Here is a 20885-nt window from a genome sequence, read left to right as displayed (position 1 = left end):
GCATGTTGTCTTTTCTCGTTTGCAGGTTCTGAAAACCAAAGATCTAACATCACCTATGCAGCGCTACATTGATAGCAAGGTAGTTAAAACCAGAGCTGAAGGCGAGTGGCTATCTTTCGATGTAACTGATGCAGTACACGAGTGGCTCCACCACCGAGGTGACCGTATCCTAAGCCTTTGATCATTTAGAGCCTGCCTATGCTAAATCTAAATAGTTTCAGGTCTGCACTGGATCTAAAGGCAATTTCCCCTCCCTTCCCTTGTGTTTTGCAGACAGGAATCTTGGATTTAAGATAAGTTTACACTGTCCATGTTGCACGTTCGTGCCTTCAAATAATTATATCATCCCAAATAAAAGTGAAGAGCTAGAGGCAAGATTTGCAGGTAATGACAAAGCATAAAAATTAAAATTGTTATGTGATAAGTAAGAGGAGTTTTTACAGTACATGGAAAATACAAAAACCCAGTTCATTGAAAAGATTGAGATCTGTGTGTGTATTATGTGCATGTGTGTGTGTGTAGAAAGAGTGATATTGGTCTCCTTCCTGAAAGAAAGCTCACCACATTTCTCTAGTGCAGCTAAGAGGGAAAGCTCATCATAACACCAAAGTTTATTGAAGCCAAATATTATTTGGATGATAACTGGGATTCCCAAAAGCGTGATGCAAATTCCTGACTGGCTCCAAAATCCAAGTGGATGCGTCAACTGAATCAAGTGGAAGCAAGTGGATCGTGGTTATTGAGTACTAGCAAATGAGAACAAAGGAAACATTTGTGGATATATTTTTTTAAAAAACTGCAATCCACAAGAGCATGGTGGAATACTATAATAATAATAATAATGATAATAATTTATTATTTATACCCCGCCCATCTGGCTGGGTTTCCCCAGCCACTCTGGGCGGCTTCCAACCAAATATTAAAAACAGTACAGCATCAAACATTAAAAACTTCCCTAAACAGGGAAGATTGTCTTCAGTTGTCTTCTAAAAGTAAAATAGTTACTTATTGCCTTGACATCTGCTGGGAGGGCGTTCCACAGGGCGGGTGCCACTATTGAGAAGGCCCTCTGTCTGGTTTCCTGCAACATGGCTTCTCGCAATGAGGGAACCGCCAGAAGGCCCTCGGTGCTGGATCTCAGTGTAATACATTGGAATTAAATCCATCTTGCAACAATAAAGGAACCCATAAATCGATTTAACAAAAAATTACAACAAAATTGAGAGGAATCAAACTCAGGGATAATTTAAATTGCCTGAGAAAGCAAGATGAAGGGTCCCCATCCCATTGTCCATCTTAAATCATGCCCTGAGTTTGTTGCTTTTGCGTGTAGCTTAATTTACAGGGCCTCAAATAATGGGATCTGGAAGGATGAGTGTGTGTTTGTGTACAGAGATTGGGTTGTTGTTTTTCCTTTAGTGATGATACTTGGGTGGGTTTCGGTATCCTGTCGAAATTTATTTCCTGTTATCTTCTATTGCAATCTAACCCCATACAAACCAATGAGTCAGACTATTGTTTTCAGCCTTAGACTGCAGTCCTAAGCATACATATTAGGGTGTTAGTCCTATTGTGCTCAGTGGGACTTGCTTCTAAGTAAGCATGCTTAGGAGTGGACTGCACAGCATTTTTAGCTTGGATGAGTAGAATATATCAGAAGCATAGAGTTAATATTTGAATTAAATAAATATCTAAATGCATGTTGTACTGAAATAACTGCGAAAGAAAAAAAACTTTAATATATTGTATTACAACTGACTCAGTGACTAATCATGAATGCAGATGAAGTTTATGATATAGTTCATCCCCTGGCATTGTTATGTGCTGAAATTGCATTTTATTTTATTTTATCTGATTGAGGGCAGAATACCACAGCTTGACAGATTAGGAGCATGCCATGGGTTCACACAGCCTCCATCTTCTGCTGTACACCAGTTCCAACTTCCGTTTCTGGGTTGTTCTAACCATAGTTTGCCATGATATCCTACGCCGAACCATGATTAGTGCTAACCTACAAAGCATGGTTTACAAACACGTTTCAAATCATGGTTTGGGGCTCAGCATTAACCGTAGTTTCTACAACTCAGACGTCATACTATAGTAAAATAAAGATGAGTGTTGGTGTGTGATGAAGGAAGGCAGTGCTATAGAACTCCCCAAACAAAGGTTTGGAAGGTTGTCTCAAAGGAGCCACAGCAATCAGCATAATGAGAACTTCTTATGAAATTTACATATGCATATCAGCATGCGATAAATGCTCCCACCCAATGCCAGTTCCCCCTGATTTTTTTCCTGTGGTTTCTTGTAAAAGGTTGGTTTATATAATTTGTTCCAGAAGAGCAGCACAATATTTATTACCAAAATGTATTTTTTAAAGGTATTGATGACTACTACACATATCCCAGTGGTGAGAAATCTTTAAAGCCCAGTAGGAAAAAAAACAGTGGGAAGACCCCACATCTTCTGCTAATGTTATTGCCCTCCTACAGACTTGAGTCGCAACAGTCCAGTCGGCGGAGGAAGCGTGCTCTAGATGCTGCCTATTGTTTTAGGTAATTATGGATTGAGGCGTTGTCTCTGCCTGTCTGCCTGCATGCATAGAAATAGGTTAACATTCATAGAATATAAATACAGCCCCATAATTCATTGATTCTGTAAAAAAATGATAATGCCTCTTGCTGGGTATGAACAAAGAGCAGTAGTTGAACACCCGGGTTCTTATAGTCTTCTTACAACTGATTTAATGTATCAAAATCTGAATTTTGTTCCCAGTAAATTCCTTTATCTCCTACTGGCCTTAGTTATAATGAAGGGAGCACATTTACTTCCCACTACCCCCACCCCACCCCTGCGCAGAAAACAAAAAAAACTGCATAGACATTGTGGCCAAGTTTAGATGTAGCAGGAAACAGTATTTTCTGGCAATATGGAATGACCTGTGATGAGCTTTGGGCTTGCATAGTACATTTGTATCTCTCTCCTACCCCATAAGCAAACTGGTTTGCTCTAATAGCCCACCCACACTTCTGAACCCAGAGTTCTGAAACAACAGTTTGAACCTGGTATATCATCACTAACCATAAGTTAACTAAACCATCGTTCCCTGAGTTCTGGTGTCATGGGAAACAAGCTAAGCTAGCCCACATCCTATGCACACCTGCTTAGGAAAAAGTCCCGCTGAGCTTGTGAGATTTTCTTTTTTAATACAGTGCACAGGAAGGCGCTGCAGTATGCCAAGAGAGAACCCCTGGTGTACCCCTAAAACTTAAGTGAATAAAAAAATATGAAAGTCCTGTAAGTCCCTCCGCAGAGCAGGCGGCCCACTGCATCTCTGAATGATTTGCTGTTCTAGTCTTGCTTCCCTCCGACCAACCTCCATTGGAGACGAATAATGCTGTCATGTTTCTGCGTTGCATTTGTTTGAATCATCCATTCACTCCTGATGGAAAGAGTAGGGATTTAAGAAGGCATTGATTTCCGTTCCGACCCATGTTCATCGCACGCAGCACTGTTTCTGTTCTCCTGCAGTTCAGTTTCTGATTTAAAGTCATCTCTCTGCCTGCTGTGGTGGGACTTTATGGAATTAATAATGTAAATAATTATTTGCTGGATTGATTACTGGCCATTTCCGCTCCATTTTCCATTGCCGTGAGATTGCTTCAACATCCCTAGCAGCGAGATAGATCAGAATCAACAGTTTTTGGAGGAGATGTACCCAGAGGAATGACTCATGCAGAAACACCATTGGGCAAGTTTCAGATGAACTGCCTCGTGTATTAAAAGTGGGCATGAGAAGGCCGTGGAGTCACCACAGGCTAGCTGTACCTCCTTTTTTAAAAAAATTATAATTTTTATTCATTTTTTACATTAACAACAAACAAAACATACATACAAATAACACATAATTTTTTTCATGATTATTCACATTGTTATTTTAATGGTATAGGGGTGAGCTCCCGTTGCTCGGTCCCAGCTCCTGCCAACCTAGCAGTTCGAAAGCACGTCAAAATGCAAGTAGATACTGTAAATAGGAACCGCTACAGTGGGAAGGTAAACAGTGTTTCCATGTGCTGCTCTGGTTTGCCAGAAGCGGCTTTGTCATGCTGGCCACATGACCTGGAAGCTATACGCCGGCTCCCTCGGCCAATAATGCGAGATGAGCGCCGCAACCCCAGAGTCGGTCACGACTGGACCTAATGGTCAGGGGTCCCTTTACCTTTACCTTTAGCTGTATCTCCTAGGGGCCAGTGATGCTTCCATCATCCATGGCTACACATTTGGCCCATGTGAAAAGGACCCTACTTGCATATCATATGGAACTCAATCAACCAAGGAGAGGATCCTGGTAGGTCCAGAGTCCACTCCCAGCCCTCTGGTTTCAAGTAGGAGTTCTGCAGGGGCCTTTTCTCGCGTTTACTGAACAGGTAACCAACTGGAGGTTACAGGGATGGCCCACATGCTTTTATCTATTTCATTAACAGAATTTATATACCACTTCCCCAACAGAAGACCTAGAAGTGACTTAGACTGGACAATATAAAAGATTTGTTATATGATACTAATAAAAGTCTTTAAAAATGCAAGGGGGTTATTACTATTACCGCAGGGATAGCAAACATGGCACCCTCAGATGTTGTTGGACTCTAGCTCCCATCATCTGGTCTAACCCCCTGCAATGCAGGAATCTCAATGAAAGCATCCATGGCACATGGCCAGCCAGGTTTGATGGAACACTGCATAGGGCTTACCAAGAATCTCTGTCTAGAGTTGCATTGAGCTCAGCTTCTTGCTCCCCAGCCCAGTTTTGGTGGTTGTGACTCTAATAATATGCTTGTCTGCAATTGCATTTTCAGGAATGTGCAAGACAACTGCTGCCTGCGCCCATTTTATATTGACTTCAAGAGAGATCTGGGATGGAAATGGATACATGAACCTAAAGGATACCATGCAAATTTCTGCGCAGGAGCTTGTCCTTATTTATGGAGCTCAGATACTCAGCATAGTAGAGTAAGTCTCTTCCTTTGCGGGGGGTGGGGTTAGAGTTGTTTCCTGATAGAATATTAACGCTATATTGGGTGGGGGTGGGTGCAGAAAAGCAGGATTTTTGATAATAAAAATGAGTTTTTCTTTGTCCTCCCCCTGTAAAACAAAAACAAAAACCTGACAGCTAATGTATTATACTAGTGTATTATTGACATAATACATTTCCAATGCAATAAAATTTGGTGCTGCCAAAGTTTTTTTAAAAAAATAACTGGTGCAAGATGTCTAGTCTGCACACCAACTGAACATATTTCAAACACAGGTCTGCCTTAACAGCTTGTATTTTTAAGTCCAGTTGCACAGCACACTCTGGCAGAATATCCTCCATCTCCCATCGCGGGTTTTATGGGATTATGGGAGTTATAGTCCGGCAACATCTGGAGGACCACAGGTTCCCCAGCCATGCCCTAAAACAGTCAATGCCCAAGCAGGGCCAGGGCGATTTCATTCCGACCTCAGTGCCTTCTCCCTGCTCAAGCAGATGCCTGAGGAGTAGCAGCAACAGTTTCCTGGGCCTGTCCTGTTCTAAAATCAGTTTAGGCCCTTCTGTAGGCCAGGTTTTGATCCTCCACACAGCCCTAATGCACTGACTCCACCCATGGAAGTCATTCTAGGGCAGGCCTGCGCAACTAATAATAATAATAATAATTTATTATTTGTACCCCGCCCATCTGGCCGGGTTCCCCCAGCCACTCTGGGCGGCTTCCAACAAAACAGAAATTCTAAAATACAGAAATCCATCAAACATTAAAATACAGAAATCCATCAAACATTAAAAGCTTCCCTAAACAGGGCTGCCTTGAGATGCCTTCTAAAGGTCTGGTAATTGTTGTTCTCTTTGACCTCTAGTGGGAGGGCATTCCACAGGGTGGGTGCCATTACCGAGAAGGCCCTCTGCCTGGTTCCCTGTGGGACTTCTATGTTGCGCAGGCCTGTTCTAGAGAAAGGAATTCTCCTGGGCGGCTGTGATCAGGATTGGGTGTGTTCCCATGTGCTGGCTTGTGAAAACCCAGCACAGAATCTAGGGTCTGGCACACACTTTGGCATCCTGAAAATCTTGGCTTTTGTTGCTAACACAAAAGCCAGCTTCTCTTGGTTGCAGAGAGAAAGCTCGAAAGATTTGGGGCAGCGCCTGCTTATTTGAGGAGCTAAGGAAAGGTTGGGAAGGGTGGCTCTCGGTCTGCCCTTTGTAATTCCTCTGCCCCCCATTCTACACCTCAAACCCCCTTGCCATTTTTTTCTCTGCTCTGTCCCAGTGCCACCTCAGCCCGTTCTCTGTGTCCTATTCCAGTGCCATCCTACTCTCCTTTTTAAACAGAAACAGTTTAAGCCCAGGTTTCAAGAGATCAAAATGCTCACAGGAAGCTGCCTCATCCAGAGTCAGACCATTGGTCCATCTACCTCAGAGTGGGGAACCTTTTATGGCCAGATCCTTACCTCTGCGTGATGGAACCTAGCACCTTCTGCAGAGCACATGCTCTGTTCCTGAGCTATGCCCCTTTCTAAACTGAAAGTGGGTATAAATTATTGTGGAATTCACTGTTAATGGAGGTTAGAACTCTCAGTGGCTATACGTCACAATGGCTATATGCTGCTTTTAGTATACACATGCATAAAAAGCTGTTGGATGGCAGCTATGCGAGAGGGCAGTTGGCCCCGTGTCTTGCCTGTGCTCTTCCCAGAAGCAACTGGTTGTCCACTATGAATGAATGAATCAATTGATTATGGCCCACTATGGAAACAGGATCCTGGTCTGATAAGCCTTTGATCTGATCCAGCGTCCCAGTTCTTAACGTTTGTAAAACCAAGCTGAAACCCATGGAACAGCTGTGCTGCTGAGCATCTGGAGGAAATGCCTTCATCTCTCTTTCCTCTCTTTCCAGGTTCTCAGCTTGTATAACACTATCAACCCAGAAGCCTCTGCGTCTCCATGCTGTGTATCCCAAGATCTGGAGCCCCTCACCATCTTGTATTACATTGGAAAAACGCCCAAAATCGAACAACTTTCTAACATGATCGTAAAGTCTTGCAAATGCAGCTAAGGGATATTCTGAAGCGGCACAGCAAGTGCATCCCCCCCCCCCCCCGGAAAAGAAAGGAAGAAAACAAAACATAAGAAGAAGAAGAAATGTAAAGAAAAACATAGGGTCTAGCAGTGATTTAAAAAAAAAAACAAAGGAGAAAAAAGCGGTACTAGTCCAAATCGTTTGAGAGTTTGTTTCATTGTTTTGTGTTTTGTTTATTAAAAAAAAATCACCTGAAGCAAAAACCGTGAAGGCCTTATCCTACATTTCAACTACTTGGTTAGTGAGATAGACAAGAAGGAATTTTCTTTTTAAAAAAAACAAAAGCAAAAAAAAAATACTAACAAGAAAGAAAAGAAAATGAAAAAAAAACCTTTTAAAAAAATAAACACTGGAAGAATTTGATAGAGTTCTTATGTGAAAGGAAAAAAACAGGAAAACTATCCCATTCAGTGGAGTTGCTGTATCTGTTCCATGGCTTACTTGACCTCCGTGTTACGCCATAGATGCTCTACCCATTCCCTGTAGTTCTTAGAAATTAACAGCGCATTATTTATTTTTGTGTTATATGATCAAATGAGGGTGCATGTCATTGCCATGGGAGGGGGGACGGGATGAGGGAGCAAAACAAACAAACAAAAAACGGGCAGACCAAATAAACTGCAAGAAACCTGGTTTAATCCCTTAGGAACCTGAGCTCAAAAAAAGAAGAAGATTTTTTTTAAAAAATCCTGCAAACCATGATTTGCTTAGCTCAGTTCAAACAGTAGTTCGCTATTTTTAAGGAAGTCTACCTTAAAAAGAAAAAGCCACATACACCGTTGTTTTTCTTGCCAAGAGCCTAGGAAGGCTTTATACAAAGCCTCGCACCATTTGTTTTTATACTGAAAAGCTTAACAATAAAGGACATTTTTGTTTCAGTCTCAAAGACAAGTCTATTAGGATTCTTTTAAACATGCAAACATACCACCACCAACGACTGTAAATGAACTAAACCGTCAAGTTTAGTAAACCAGTGAAATATTTAACATGTACTGGTCTAATCTTCAGACCCTAATATGTTGCTGTACAGCTATTGCTTTGGGATTGTTTGTTTTATTTGTGTTTGTGCGCGCGGTTTTTTTTTGTTTCTTTGTTTTGTATATGTAACCGTACCTATAGTATTACAATAGGTGGGTAGTAAGAAGCCAGCTTAATTGGAAACATATCTGTAGATCTCTATTGTAAACTATTAAAAAATTAAGTACTTTATGTGTAACGTGTAAATTTTCACCATATTTTTGTACTCTGTTAATACTGTCAACTCTGAAGAGTTTGAACTTAGGGGCTCTTGTTTATCACTTGGAATTGTCTGTTTCCCTCTAGCTGGCCAGTATGAGAGAAGCCCCTGTTTTTTTGTTTTCTCCCCCCCAACTTGCACTACAAATACATGTTTTGTAATATTTGCTATACATGAGCTTTGTATGTGGTTTTTCATCCTGACGATATAAGCTACCTGACTCCAATTTCATTCTGTTTCAGAAGAAGAAAATAAGGTAAGAGTAAAAACAAAACAAAACTAACAGAAGGCGAGGCAACCCCCCCCCCCTTAGTCATACATTTGAAACCGGGAGGCTTCAAAATGCTGAAGTTTTAAATCTCTCTTTGGGTGCTGGAACAGAAGGCAATTTTTTCCCAGATGGCAGGGACAACACAGAAGCAAAGACTTCTGGACTTATAATTGATCTGCTTGTATAAGCATTCATTGGCCTGATCAGGCTGTAGTCAGTTCAGCCAGTCAAAATGAAAAGAGGAAAGACACACACTACACCCCTATTGTGATATAGCAGGCGCAGGGGGGTTGAATCTTGGCTCTGCTGTAGCACCCACTGGGTGACCTTGTGCTAGTCACCTTTTCTCAGCCGAGCCTACCTCACAGGGTAGTTGCAAGGATATAACAGGCATGTGTGCCGCCTTGAGCTCTTGAGAGGAAAAACCATCCCATTTTGCAATACCAGACAGTCCTGTATTTGAAGGGCTGCTGGAATAGGCTTCTATTTGAAGGAGTCCTCTGCTGCGCTGGTCCAGGCCAAGCTTGGCTTAAAGAGAAAAACAGGAAGGAAGACTCGGGGGCCCATAAAGATGCCCAATAACTCTTAGCAGCTGAGTGCAGGGTTCTACACGTTGGCAATATGTATTGTATGTCTATTTAAATTAGAAATTATTTCCAAAATTTGCATCGCGACATAAATTAACACATGCAAAGTCCATGCAAATCTCTTGTCTTTTTTGTGTGTGTGATGTGTAACCTAGCTGCTAGATGGGGAAGGAGAAGCATCTAGTTTGCCTGGGAATATTTCAGGTTTGTTTTTAAAGAAAAGGTTTGCAGCTGGCTCAAATGGGGGAATGGCATTTGTATACCGCACAGTTGTGCTCACACTTCCCCACATAGCTCAAACCTGCTTCCCTGCACACACAGCCCCAGCTAGGTTTGTGCATCACATGCCCATGTCTTTAGTCCTAAATAATCCAGGGTGTGTTTAAAAAAATCACAATAGTGCCTTTAAATTGATGCAGTCAAGGGTGTGTTAGGTTTCAAGATCGAGGTTTGATTCATACTTTCAGGAAGGTTTGATAGTTTGAGAGGAACACAAGCCATGCATATTGGGGCTCACAATAAGGTAAATAAATTCAGCCACAGGGTGCATAGGTAAAGGTAAAGGGACCCCTGACCATTAGGTCCAGTCGTGACCGACTCTGGGGTTGTGGCGCTCATCTCGCGTTATTGGCTGAGGGAGCCGGCGTACAGCTTCCAGGTCATGTGGCCAGCATAACAAAGCCGCTTCTGGCAAACCAGAGTAGCACACCTAAACACTGTTTACCTTCCCGCTGTAGTGGTACCTATTTATCTACTTGCACTTTGATGTGCTTCCGAACGTCAATAATAAATAAATAATAAATAAATAAATTCAGCCACAGGTTGCATTAGCTGTATGCTATAATCCACATTAAAACTACATTCCTTTTTAGGCATTGTCGACATCAACCAACTTTCAGACATCCACTGTTACTTTAATGATATGAATGGTTCTGCGTTAGTTCTCTATAACAGTGCTTCTCAACCTTGGGTCCCCAGATGTTTTTGGCCTACAACTCATATGATCCCTAGCTCACAGGACCAGTGGTCAGGGATGATGGGAGTTGTAGGCCAAAAACATCTGGGGATCCAAGGTTGAGAAAGGCTGGTCTATAGGAATATGGTAATGAAATGAAGATGTCATTTCCCTCTAAGAAAACAGTCCAGAAATAGGACTTCCAGATATTTTATTTGGAAATGGGGATTTGGTTGGGTCTTACTTGTGTGATACATTAAGCAAGTACATTTACTCTAACTTTCTTACATAAGAGGATTACTTGCACTGGGCCAAATCATGATATATGCTGAATCAGTTCATGAAACACTGAAACCGAGGTACAAGTAAGTCCTCTTCCCAAGAACCACTCACACGTTGAAGCCATGTTCGCATGATAAAGCCACACCAACCAGCCCTGCCCCCAGTATCCTGCACGCTGACTTGGCTGCTCTTGGCATCCCTAGTACAGCATGAGCACCGGGAAGTCGGGGAGGAGTCGCTTGGCATGACTCCACTCGCACATTGATTCAATGTGTGGGTAGTTCTTGTGAGGAGGGCTGTTGTTGCAATAAGAATGACTGGAAACTGAAACAAGTTTTCCAGAATAATGGCCACACTCTCGTTCTCCGGAGGCTCATAAGCTTTGGATCAAATGTTACAGCTCTCGTGTGGAGACTGCCAAAAAATGGCTCGAGAAACATTGCACTCCATGCCGGCTGTGATGTTTTGAAAGCTGCTTTCCTCATGGTTCAACCAAATAATGTGCAAATGCTCAGAATCAACACTGTGCGAGTTGGCAGCTGCAGAGGCTGATGTGGAAGCTCTTCACATTCCTCAGGACAACCTTTTGAAAAGTGGTTTCCAACTGTGATGGCTGCCATGTGGATTCCCACATTCTCCACGTGGAGCTGGAGGTCTAAGTACAAAATCCCCAAGAGAAGACCAGAAGGACATTTCTATTCCAACTCTAGTCTTGGCAGTAACTCTTACTGAAGTCAGTGCAGGTTACCTGGAATAGGTATCTAATAGCTCAGTTTCTAAAGAAGCCTGCTTCTAGCAACAGGGTTAAATTCCACACAAAAAACGGTTTATTACTACAGATCTTGGATTGTCGCATTATATCAGTGGATATAACTGAGATATTTGAGGCAGCTTGGTCGTTCTGTCTTGGATGTTCTCCATATAGAAGAGGTCTGCTGGATTCTGTAATGCTTTATTTTCAAGGACTGGCACAGAAGTACAGTGGTACCTCAGTTTTCAAACGTCTCTGTTGACGAACGTTTCAGAACTCGAACGCCGTAAACCCAGAAGTAAATGCTTCCGTTTTCGAACGTGCTTGGGAAGTCAAACAGCTTCCAGTGAGGTACCACTGTATTTTTCACAATTTTCTCTATTAAATTTGCAGGCCGCCCTTTGCGCCTCGGTTTTCAAAAATTTCAGAACTCGAGCTTTTCTTCTGGGACGGAAGAAAAAACCGAGGTACCACTGTATGTAATCAAAACCATTTGGATGCTTTAAAATTTGAGAGATTCCCCCCCCCTACAGCTGAGATGGGGTCCCTGAGGCCCTGCAACCATTTCTGCGGGCTTCAACTCCCATCAGTTCCAGTCAGCACTGCCAGTGGTGAAGGGTATTGGGAGTTGTAGTCCAGTAATATCTGGAGGGTCACAGGATAGCTCCACCCCCTCCTGCTCTGTTGACATGGAGACAATGGAATCTCGGCTCCTATGCCATTAAAGAAAAGTTTAAACAAGTTGCACTTCAACTTGTGATCTCCAATTAACATATGTATGATTCTCAGACTGAACCAGGACATGAGATTCTGAACTGGGTATGAATTTGCTTTCTCTTGTGAAAATGGATTTATGTGGAAGGCCAGTCTCAATGGGACCAAAATGAGGTCCCACACAAGTCCATAGCCATCCTGACATCTCACTGCTCGTGAAGGATACAGTATATGCATTTTTGCCTAAGTGACCCAAGCAGCAAAATGTACTACTATAGTCCAGGCTTCCTCAAACTCAGCCCTCCAGATGTTTTTGGCCTACAACTCCCATGATCCCTAGCTAGCAGGACCAGTGGTCAGGGATGATGGGAACTGTAGTCTCAAAACATCTGGAGGGCTGAGTTTGAGGAAGCCTGCTATAGTCCATAGAATAGAAGACTTTAGATCAAGGCGGGGGGCATTTCACAGGTTTATATTAGACCTTGAGCGGAATCCCCTTTATTTAGTTTAAAACTGAAATGAAAATGATTTGCTGAAGTAGAGACAAGGAGAATAAACCTTTCTGAAGCAATCAAAGTGTTACGTATTTTTGCTATTCTTTTCCGATTCAGAAAAGCAAGAAGCTAATTGCGCTTTGCTGGAAATGGCTTTCTGGCATGACTTAACAACTGATAAAAAAATATCTATGAGTGTCACAATTTAAAATGGAAAATTAAATATCATAATAAAGGCAATGGCTGTTTTAGGCAAGAAACAGGGCAGGGTTCAGGATTCATGGCCAGCACAGCTGCTTTTTAACTGGGAATGCAGAATGTGCATGGTTGCATGTGCCCTGACCCTTGGCAATCCCCTCTTCCTGGCATTGTAATGTTGGAAGTGTAGTGGGATTATTGCCCATCGCTTGCGCATGACCTCAGTGTATAAAGTGCTTCTTAATTACAGGAGACTGTCAGTGTGGAGAGAGCCAGTGTGGTGTAACGGTTAGAGTGTTGAACTAGGACCTAGGAGACCAGGGTTCAAACCCCAACTTAGCCATTAAGCTTTCTGGCCACAGCCTCTCAGCCTAACCTATTTCACAAGGATGTTGTGAGGATTAAATGAGGACGGTGAGAACCACGTATGCCATCTTGAGCTCTCTTTGGAGAAAAGGTGGGATGTAAACACAATAAATAAATAAATAAATAAATAAATAAATAAATAAATAAATAAATAAGGTATGTTTCAGTTACCCTACATTATTCCATACTCTATACTAACTGCTGGGCTCAGCTACAGAGCATAATAATAAAAGTATTTTCCACCTTCTCATGAACCATATTATTTTGAGAGAGAGAGTTCTGCAACCTGGGCAACAGTGCCAGGAAGGTCTGCATTGAGCACATCTCCTAAGGTGGTTGGAAGCAAAGGACACAGACATTGAACACAGTGCACAAACAAGTTGATGCAGGAGATGGTGTTCTAAGTGAGCACTTCTTGTATTGTATCCTGTCCTTCCTTCAAGAATAGCAGGCAATGTACATGGGGGCTTCAATTTGTCTTCCCAAAGGTTAGTTAGCTTGAGAGCCCACAATTAACTCAGTGAGCTTCATAATTGTGTTGGGATCATAGCCAGACACCGGAGAGACCTGTCAGGAGTAAGCATGGAGTAGAACAATGGTACCAAAGAGTATGCGAAACAGCCTTATTAGAAAAACTAACCAATAAACTGAAACTGACACGGGGACAAATCAAAGAAGATGCCTTCACCCCAGTATAGCTCCCCTTTATCACATCACAGCCCAACAAGACAACGACAAGAATCCACCAACAGCATATGAATCCATATGGCTAACCTGATTCAAAAACACCCACCCACCCACCCCACTCACACCTGAAAACAAAGTTCACCACAGCCAATCACAAACAAACAACCACACCCTAGGCCAACCCCAACCTCTCTCACCACCAAAGGAACACAAGCAAATAGTAAAGAAAACCCGCACAAACGATGCTGACACAAAACCCCACACATACATAAGAAGAATAGAAACATTGCCACCCCCCACTCACCATGCCTCTTTCCCCCTTTTAATAATAATAATAATAATAATAATAATAATAATAATAATAATTTATTATTTATACCCCGCCCATCTGGCTGGGTTTCCCCAGCCACTCTGGGCGGCTTCCAACAGAAAAATAAAACACAATAATCTATAAAACATTAAAAGCCTCCCTGAACAGGGCTGCCTTCAGATGTCTTCTAAAGGTCTGGTAGTTGTTTTCCTCTTTGACATCTGTTGGGAGGGCGTTCCACAGGGCAGGCGCCACCACCAAGAAGGCCCTCTGCCTAGTTCCCTGCAACTTGGCATCTCGCAACGAGGGAACCGCCAGAAGGCCCTCGGTGCTGGACCTCAGTGTCCGGGCAGAAAGATGGAGGTGGAGACGCTCCTTCAGGTATACTGGACCGAGGCCTAATGTAACACTAATGTCTCAACAAATGAAACTGATATGTAGAAAATGTAACTTGAAAAAGAGACATGGCACATACTTCTGTAAACCAAGAAATCTTTAATCAAAAATATGTTTAATAATAATAATAATAATAATAATAATAATAATAATAGTGTTGGGATCAGTGATGTAGTGGTCACTGGTTATGTGAGGTCACGATTCCTTACTATTTCTGCAGGAGGGACCCTCTCACCAGCATTCTAGAGGCATCCAATCAGCATTTAAAGAGGAGCTTTATACTCAAAAACTTAGCACATAGGAACACTGAAAACACAAGGTGCTTCAGTTTCAAGACAATGTACAACGTTATGTACAACGGAACTACATGGAAAACACAACTTAAGTCACTCTGAAAGAAGATACAGGAGCACTCCAAATCATTTGCTCATGTATGACCACAGAAAATAATAGATCCCATTGAAGCACAGGGAGATCTGCACTGATTTTGCAATGCATTTCCTAATCTTAGAAGATTGTATATAGTATATATAGCAGACGGTTGCCTGTTCCAAGACATCGAAGCAAGGGATGGAGAGAAACTTCGATATTCAGTTCCGCCCCAAGTCACGATGAGAGAAAACAACAGCTAGGGAGTGAAAGAGACATCACCATGGATATAATAGTTTTCACGCACAGGGCAAAATAAAGATAATAGTTTGAGTTCCTCACTTGAAGCTTTATAAATGTATATATTGTAGCATCAGGAATAGAAATTAATTATGTAGCTGTTGGACTAAGGGATTATTATTATAACTGAAATGTAACAGACATTCATTAAGATTATGGAACGCAGTGATATAACATCAGAAATACACCCAAACCGTCATGCACTTTAACTAAAATGTATTAATTGGAAGTTGATTGGCACTTTGATAATTGTGTAATTCGGGAATTAATTGTTTTTCTTGTAATTTGGCTATTATTGGGGGTATATTGGAAAACTAATTAAAAAAATCTTAAAAAAGAAGAAGATTGTATATAACCTTAGAAAGGATGTGGCCATGTACCACGAAGGGATTCTCCACTTCTGAATTTGCAGGGCTTTTTTTCAGCCGGAACTCGCCAAAACTCAGTTTCGGCACTTCTCAGGTGGGGGCCATTGCCATTATAAGAAAACAAGGGAGGCATTCATGGTATGTTCTGGCACCTCTTTTTCTAGAAAAAATAGCACTGTGAATTTACCACTACAGGTTAAGATCATGTCCAAAACTGTATACGCTACAAAAAACATGCAATACATATAAGTGGGGGAGGGGACTTTCATAAAGTGAACAGAATGTACCCGGAAAAGAGTTTATGATGTAGGATTGGAAATACGAGAACTGTCCCATCAATGTGAACAAGCAGCTATGTGTTATTAAAAGGTGGGTGCATGTGCCAATTTTTCTGCTAGCAGTGCTTGTCTTTTCACTTTCCCTACACTCCTTCTATATTGGTTGAGTCAATATGTCGTTAATAAAAGTAAAATATTTGATATGGAGGGTGGGGGAGGAGAACCTAATTGTATAAGTGCCTTGAAAACTTTCTTTTTCCAAAGAAGAAGAAGAAGAAGTCCAGAATCTGCCTCTTAGATCAGACAGAACAAAGTCTATCAGGAGCCATGAGTTCTGGGAGAAAATAAACTGCAAGGTTATGTAATTATATGTGGTTATAAAGTAGATGTGAAGTCATGTAGTTGGCTTGTCACTGGGTATGGGTGTAACAGTAATTTCTTCATCTGTATATAAAATAAAATAAAACGGAACAGAAAACTATGAGAACTCCCAATCAAATTTGATATGCTAGTTTAATGAAGTAACCTGCTGGAATCCAAGAGTGAGTCTCCGGGGAATAAAAGAAACCACACTGTGTTGGTCCAACAATCTAATCTTCCCTTTGAATGAACCATTTAATGCCAAACCAAAAAGTTGGCAAGAAAGGTCCAGTGACCACTATTTCCTGGGTTTTTGTTCTGCTTGCACATACTTCAGCAATGCTTACTATTTATAAAGTAGATTCGGCATCCAGAGCCCCCCCCCTTTTTTACAGTGTTTAAGTAATTCATCTTTTGTGTCTTAAAGCTGTGAGATTGGTTGCTATTATTTAAACTAGCCACATGCCAACTAAATAGTAGGGTATGGAGTGCTTACACAATACAGAATGAGGGGTGGGTAAAATGTATGGGGTGGTCCTTGGTATTCTACACCCTTATTCTTGCCAAATTCAGAACATCATTCTTGTAATGGGGAGGCTAGCAGATGGTATATGTGAATGTAAATAGCAATCGGTACAGTACTTGGTGATGGTGGACTATTTCACAAACTACATAGAAATAGTATGTCTGAGATGAATCATGTCATAACAGGCAGGCTGCGGAGCATATTTGCACATTGTGGACTTTCTGAAAAAGCTTATGGCAGACAATACTTCTCAGTTCATACCTGCAGTCTTAAAAGCTGGTGACCAGGTTGTTACTAATGATAGTTGGGATTTCAGGACATTGGTTCATTTTGAGGACTATTAATTGCTAATTTGATACATTTGAATTACTAAAGTAGGACATGATTATATATAGCAAGGGTTAAATGTAACTGGAGGAGTGGAGATGTAACGGAGAGCTTAACTGTTATGCTGCTATTCCAAACCACAGGTGGTGCTGTATCTGAATTGCTGCTGTTCTAGACTATTTTTTAGCAATAAAGTTGTTGTCCTGTTAGGCATCCATTTTGGCCTGGCCTCTTCTCTAAAAATAACCTGACAATTTTGTAGATTTACCTTCTTTCCAATACACTGATTTGAAATATGGTGTTGTACCAAGTTGTACTACTTGGAAGACAGAGAAACCCTATTGCTGAAAATCCCACACTGATGCAAGTACACATAATTAATTACGTGATAACAATTTACTTCTCAGACTTAGAAAAATGCAAATATGGAAACTCTATAGAACTGACATTCGATTCAGATACCTTCTATGCTAGATTAGTTGCCTGGATCAGTCTAGGAAGACTCGGATACAATCATAGAATTGTAGAGTTGGAAGGGACCCCAAGGGTCATCTAGTCCAACCCCCTGCAATGCTGGAATCTCAGTTAAGCATCCATGACAGATGGCCATTCAACTTCTGCTTAAGAACCTCCAATGAAGGAGAGTCCACCACCATTCTGAAGGTGTTCGTTCCACTGTCAAACAACTCTTACCGTTGGAAAGTTCTTTCTGGTGTTTAGTCAGAAGCGCATTTTTTGTAACTTGAATCCATTGCCCCCCCCCCAAATCCTTCCAGTAGCACCTTAGAGACCAACTAAGTTTGTCATTGGTATGAGCTTTTTTGTGCATGCACACTTCTTCAGATTTTGTTTCAACTACGGCAGACCAACACGGCTACCTACCTGTACCTTGAATCCATTGGTTCGGGTCCTAGCTTCTGGAGCAGAAGAAAACAAACTTGCTCCATCTTCCATGTAGCAGCCCTTGAGATATATGAAGATGGCTATCATATCTCCTCTCAACCTCCTTTTTACCAGGCTATATTACAAACCTAACTCCCTCAACCATTCTTCATAAGACTTGGCTTCCAGACCCTTGATCATCTTGGTTGCCCTCCTGTGCACACATTCCAGCTTTGTCAATAATATTCTTAAATTGTGGACATAGTACTTCAAGTGTGGCCTAACCAAGGGAGAATAGAGCAGAACTATGACTATGACGTCCCTTGATTGGGCCACTATACTTCTGTTGATGCAGCCTAGAATTATTCAAAACATGCAGTTCTGTGAAAAGGAATGAAAGCTTTCAGATTATTAATACATTACAATTCAAAGAAGAATTACTCAACTACTTTCTGTATATGGAAAATTAAGCACAACTTTGGGGGGGGGGGAAATCCAGTGGCTGTGTAAGAATGCAGGCCTTCATAAATCAGTAGAAGGGTTTTTTTCCAGGGGTAGATGGTGGACATGTAAATGCTGCTACCCAATCCCAGACCATGTTGTTGTTGTTGTTTAGTCGTTTAGTTGTGTCCGACTCTTCGTGACCCCATGGACCATAGCACGCCAGGCACTCCTGTCTTGCACTGCCTCCCGCAGTTTGGTCAAACTCATGTTCGTAGCTTCGAGAACACTGTCCAACCATCTTGTCCTCTGACGTCCCCTTCTCCTAGTGCCCTCAATCTTTCCCAACATCAGGGTCTTTTCCAAGGATTCTTCTCTTCTCATGAGGTGGCCAAAGTACTGGAGCCTCAGCTTCACGATCTGTCCTTCCAGGGAGCACTCAGGGCTGATTTCCTTAAGAATGGATAGGTTTGATCTTCTTGCAGTCCATGGGACTCTCAAGAGTCTCCTCCAGCACCACAATTCAAAAGCATCAATTCTTCGGCGACCAGCCTTCTTTATGGTCCAGCTCTCACTTCCATACATCACTACTGGGAAAACCATAGCTTTAACTATCGTGTTTCTCATATTATAAGACATGTCTTATATTTATTTTTTCCTCAAAAAAACACACTATGGCTTATTTTCAAGGGATGTCTTATTTTTTTCCTCCTCCTCCTGCCGCAGCCGGCATTGCTGCTGTGCCTATCACTATGTCTTATTTTCGGGGTATGGCTTATATTCCTTGAATGCTTAAAAATCCTGCTATGGCTTATTTTATGGGTATGTCTTAAAATATGAGAAACAGGGTATACGGACCTTTGTCGGCAAGGTGATGTCTCTGCTTTTTAAGATGCTGTCTAGGTTTGTCATTGCTTTCCTCCCAAGAAGCAGGCGTCTTTTAATTTCATGACTGCTGTCACCATCTGCAGTGATCAAGGAGCCCAAGAAGGTGAAATCTCTCACTGCCTCCATTTCTTCCCCTTCTATTTGCCAGGAGGTGATGGGACCAGTGGCCATGATCTTGGTTTTTTTGATGTTGAGCTTCAGACCATATTTTGCGCTCTCCTCTTTCACCCTCATTAAAAGGTTCTTTAATTCCTCCTCGCTTTCTGCCATCAAGGTTGTGTCATCTGCATATCTGAGGTTGTTGATATTTCTTCTGGCAATCTTAATTCCGGCTAGGGATTCATCTAGTCCAGCCTTTCGCATGATGAATTCTGCATATAAGTTAAATAAGCAGGGAGACAATATACAACCTTGTCGTACTCCTTTCCCAATTTTGAACCACTCAGTTGTTCCATATCCAGTTCTAATTGTAGCTTCTTGTCCCACATAGAGATTTCTCAGGAGACAGATGAGGTGATCAGGCACTCCCAAGAACTTGCCATAGTTTGCTGTGGTCGACACAGCCAAAGGCTTTTGCATAGTCAATGAAGCAGACGTTTTTCTGGAACTCATATTAAGACCATATTAAGTTACTATTAATCATTATTTAAAATTCTCTCCCCTGTGCAATATTGATCACGTTTAGAACTGGCTGCTTCGAAGTCCCAACTGAAGAAGAAAATAGAGGAATGTTTTTCCCCCAGCCATTAGGATTCTATAATTTATCCATGAACAAACTACATGGCTGTTATGAAACTGCAAATCCAACATGTACAAAGTTGGCACTGTGAGGATGCTACTGAAGAAGAAGCACGTGCCAAGGTCTCAGTGTTCCAGTTCTCAAAGGGAGCTCTCTCATTTTGAGGCATGAATCAGCCAGAATTCAAATAACCAAAGTCATTTATTTCATGTAAGCCTATGCTCGGACCTCCTACTGAAACTAGAGGGCTGTAAAAGTGCATACATGTGACTGGATGTGGTGGCTGAGCTAGACCAACCTCACTGGTCCATGATACCATCGACCAGCCATGCATATTAATCTCTTAGAGCACAATCTATCCCTACTCAGAAGTTCAACTGGATTTATTCCAAGCTAAATAGGTATAGGTCTGGCATCCCCAAACTGCGGCCCTCCAGATGTTTTGGCCTACAACTCCCATGATCCCTAGCTAACAGGACCAGTGGTCGGGGAAGATGGGAATTGTAGTCCAAAACATCTGGAGGGCTGAGGTTTGGGGATGCCTGGGAATAGGATTTGCTTTTCTCTTTCTCTTGAGTAGTATCAATGTCCTCAGCCACTTCTCTTTATGCCATTATTATATTGCCTTGGACAACTTCATTCAATACTGGAACATTATTTTATTTCCCTTTATTTGTGTTGGTGCTGACCTTTAAAGCCCTAAACGGCCTCGGCCCAGTACTGTATACCTGAAGGAGCATCTCCGCCTCCGAGGGTCTTTTGGCGGTTCCCTCACTGTGAGAAGTGAGGTTACAGGGAACCAGGCAGAGGGCCTTCTCTGTAGTGGCACCCGCCCTGTAGAACGCCCTCCCATCAGATGTCAAGGAAATAAACAACTATCTGAATTTTAGACATCTGAAGGCAGTCCTGTTTATGTTTGACGTTTTATCGTGCTTTTAATATTCTGCTGGGAGTCGCCCAAAGTGGCTGGACAAACTCAGCCAGATGGGCAGGGTATGTATGTATGTATGTATGTAGAAATAAATAAATAAATAAATATTATTTGTTCAT

At 41.9% G+C, this 20885-nt stretch overlaps 1 protein-coding gene across 1 annotated transcript in view; it reads left to right on the top strand.

The window, feature by feature from the left end:
* Window positions 1–9897, top strand: part of TGFB2 (transforming growth factor beta 2) — an 84682-nt gene extending 74785 nt beyond the window's left edge. Inside the window, exons 3-7 of the mRNA XM_035111355.2 lie at window positions 26–158; window positions 274–384; window positions 2378–2552; window positions 4854–5007; window positions 6927–9897. Coding sequence (XP_034967246.1) covers window positions 26–158; window positions 274–384; window positions 2378–2552; window positions 4854–5007; window positions 6927–7085 — 732 coding nt within the window. The 3' untranslated portion in view covers window positions 7086–9897. The remainder of the gene's footprint in view (window positions 1–25; window positions 159–273; window positions 385–2377; window positions 2553–4853; window positions 5008–6926) is intronic.
* The last annotated feature ends 10988 nt before the right edge of the window (window positions 9898–20885 follow it).

This window comes from Zootoca vivipara, chromosome 3 (assembly GCF_963506605.1).
Source record: "Zootoca vivipara chromosome 3, rZooViv1.1, whole genome shotgun sequence".
NCBI classification, from domain to species: domain Eukaryota; kingdom Metazoa; phylum Chordata; class Lepidosauria; order Squamata; family Lacertidae; genus Zootoca; species Zootoca vivipara.
This window is presented reverse-complemented; position numbering and strand designations above follow the sequence as displayed.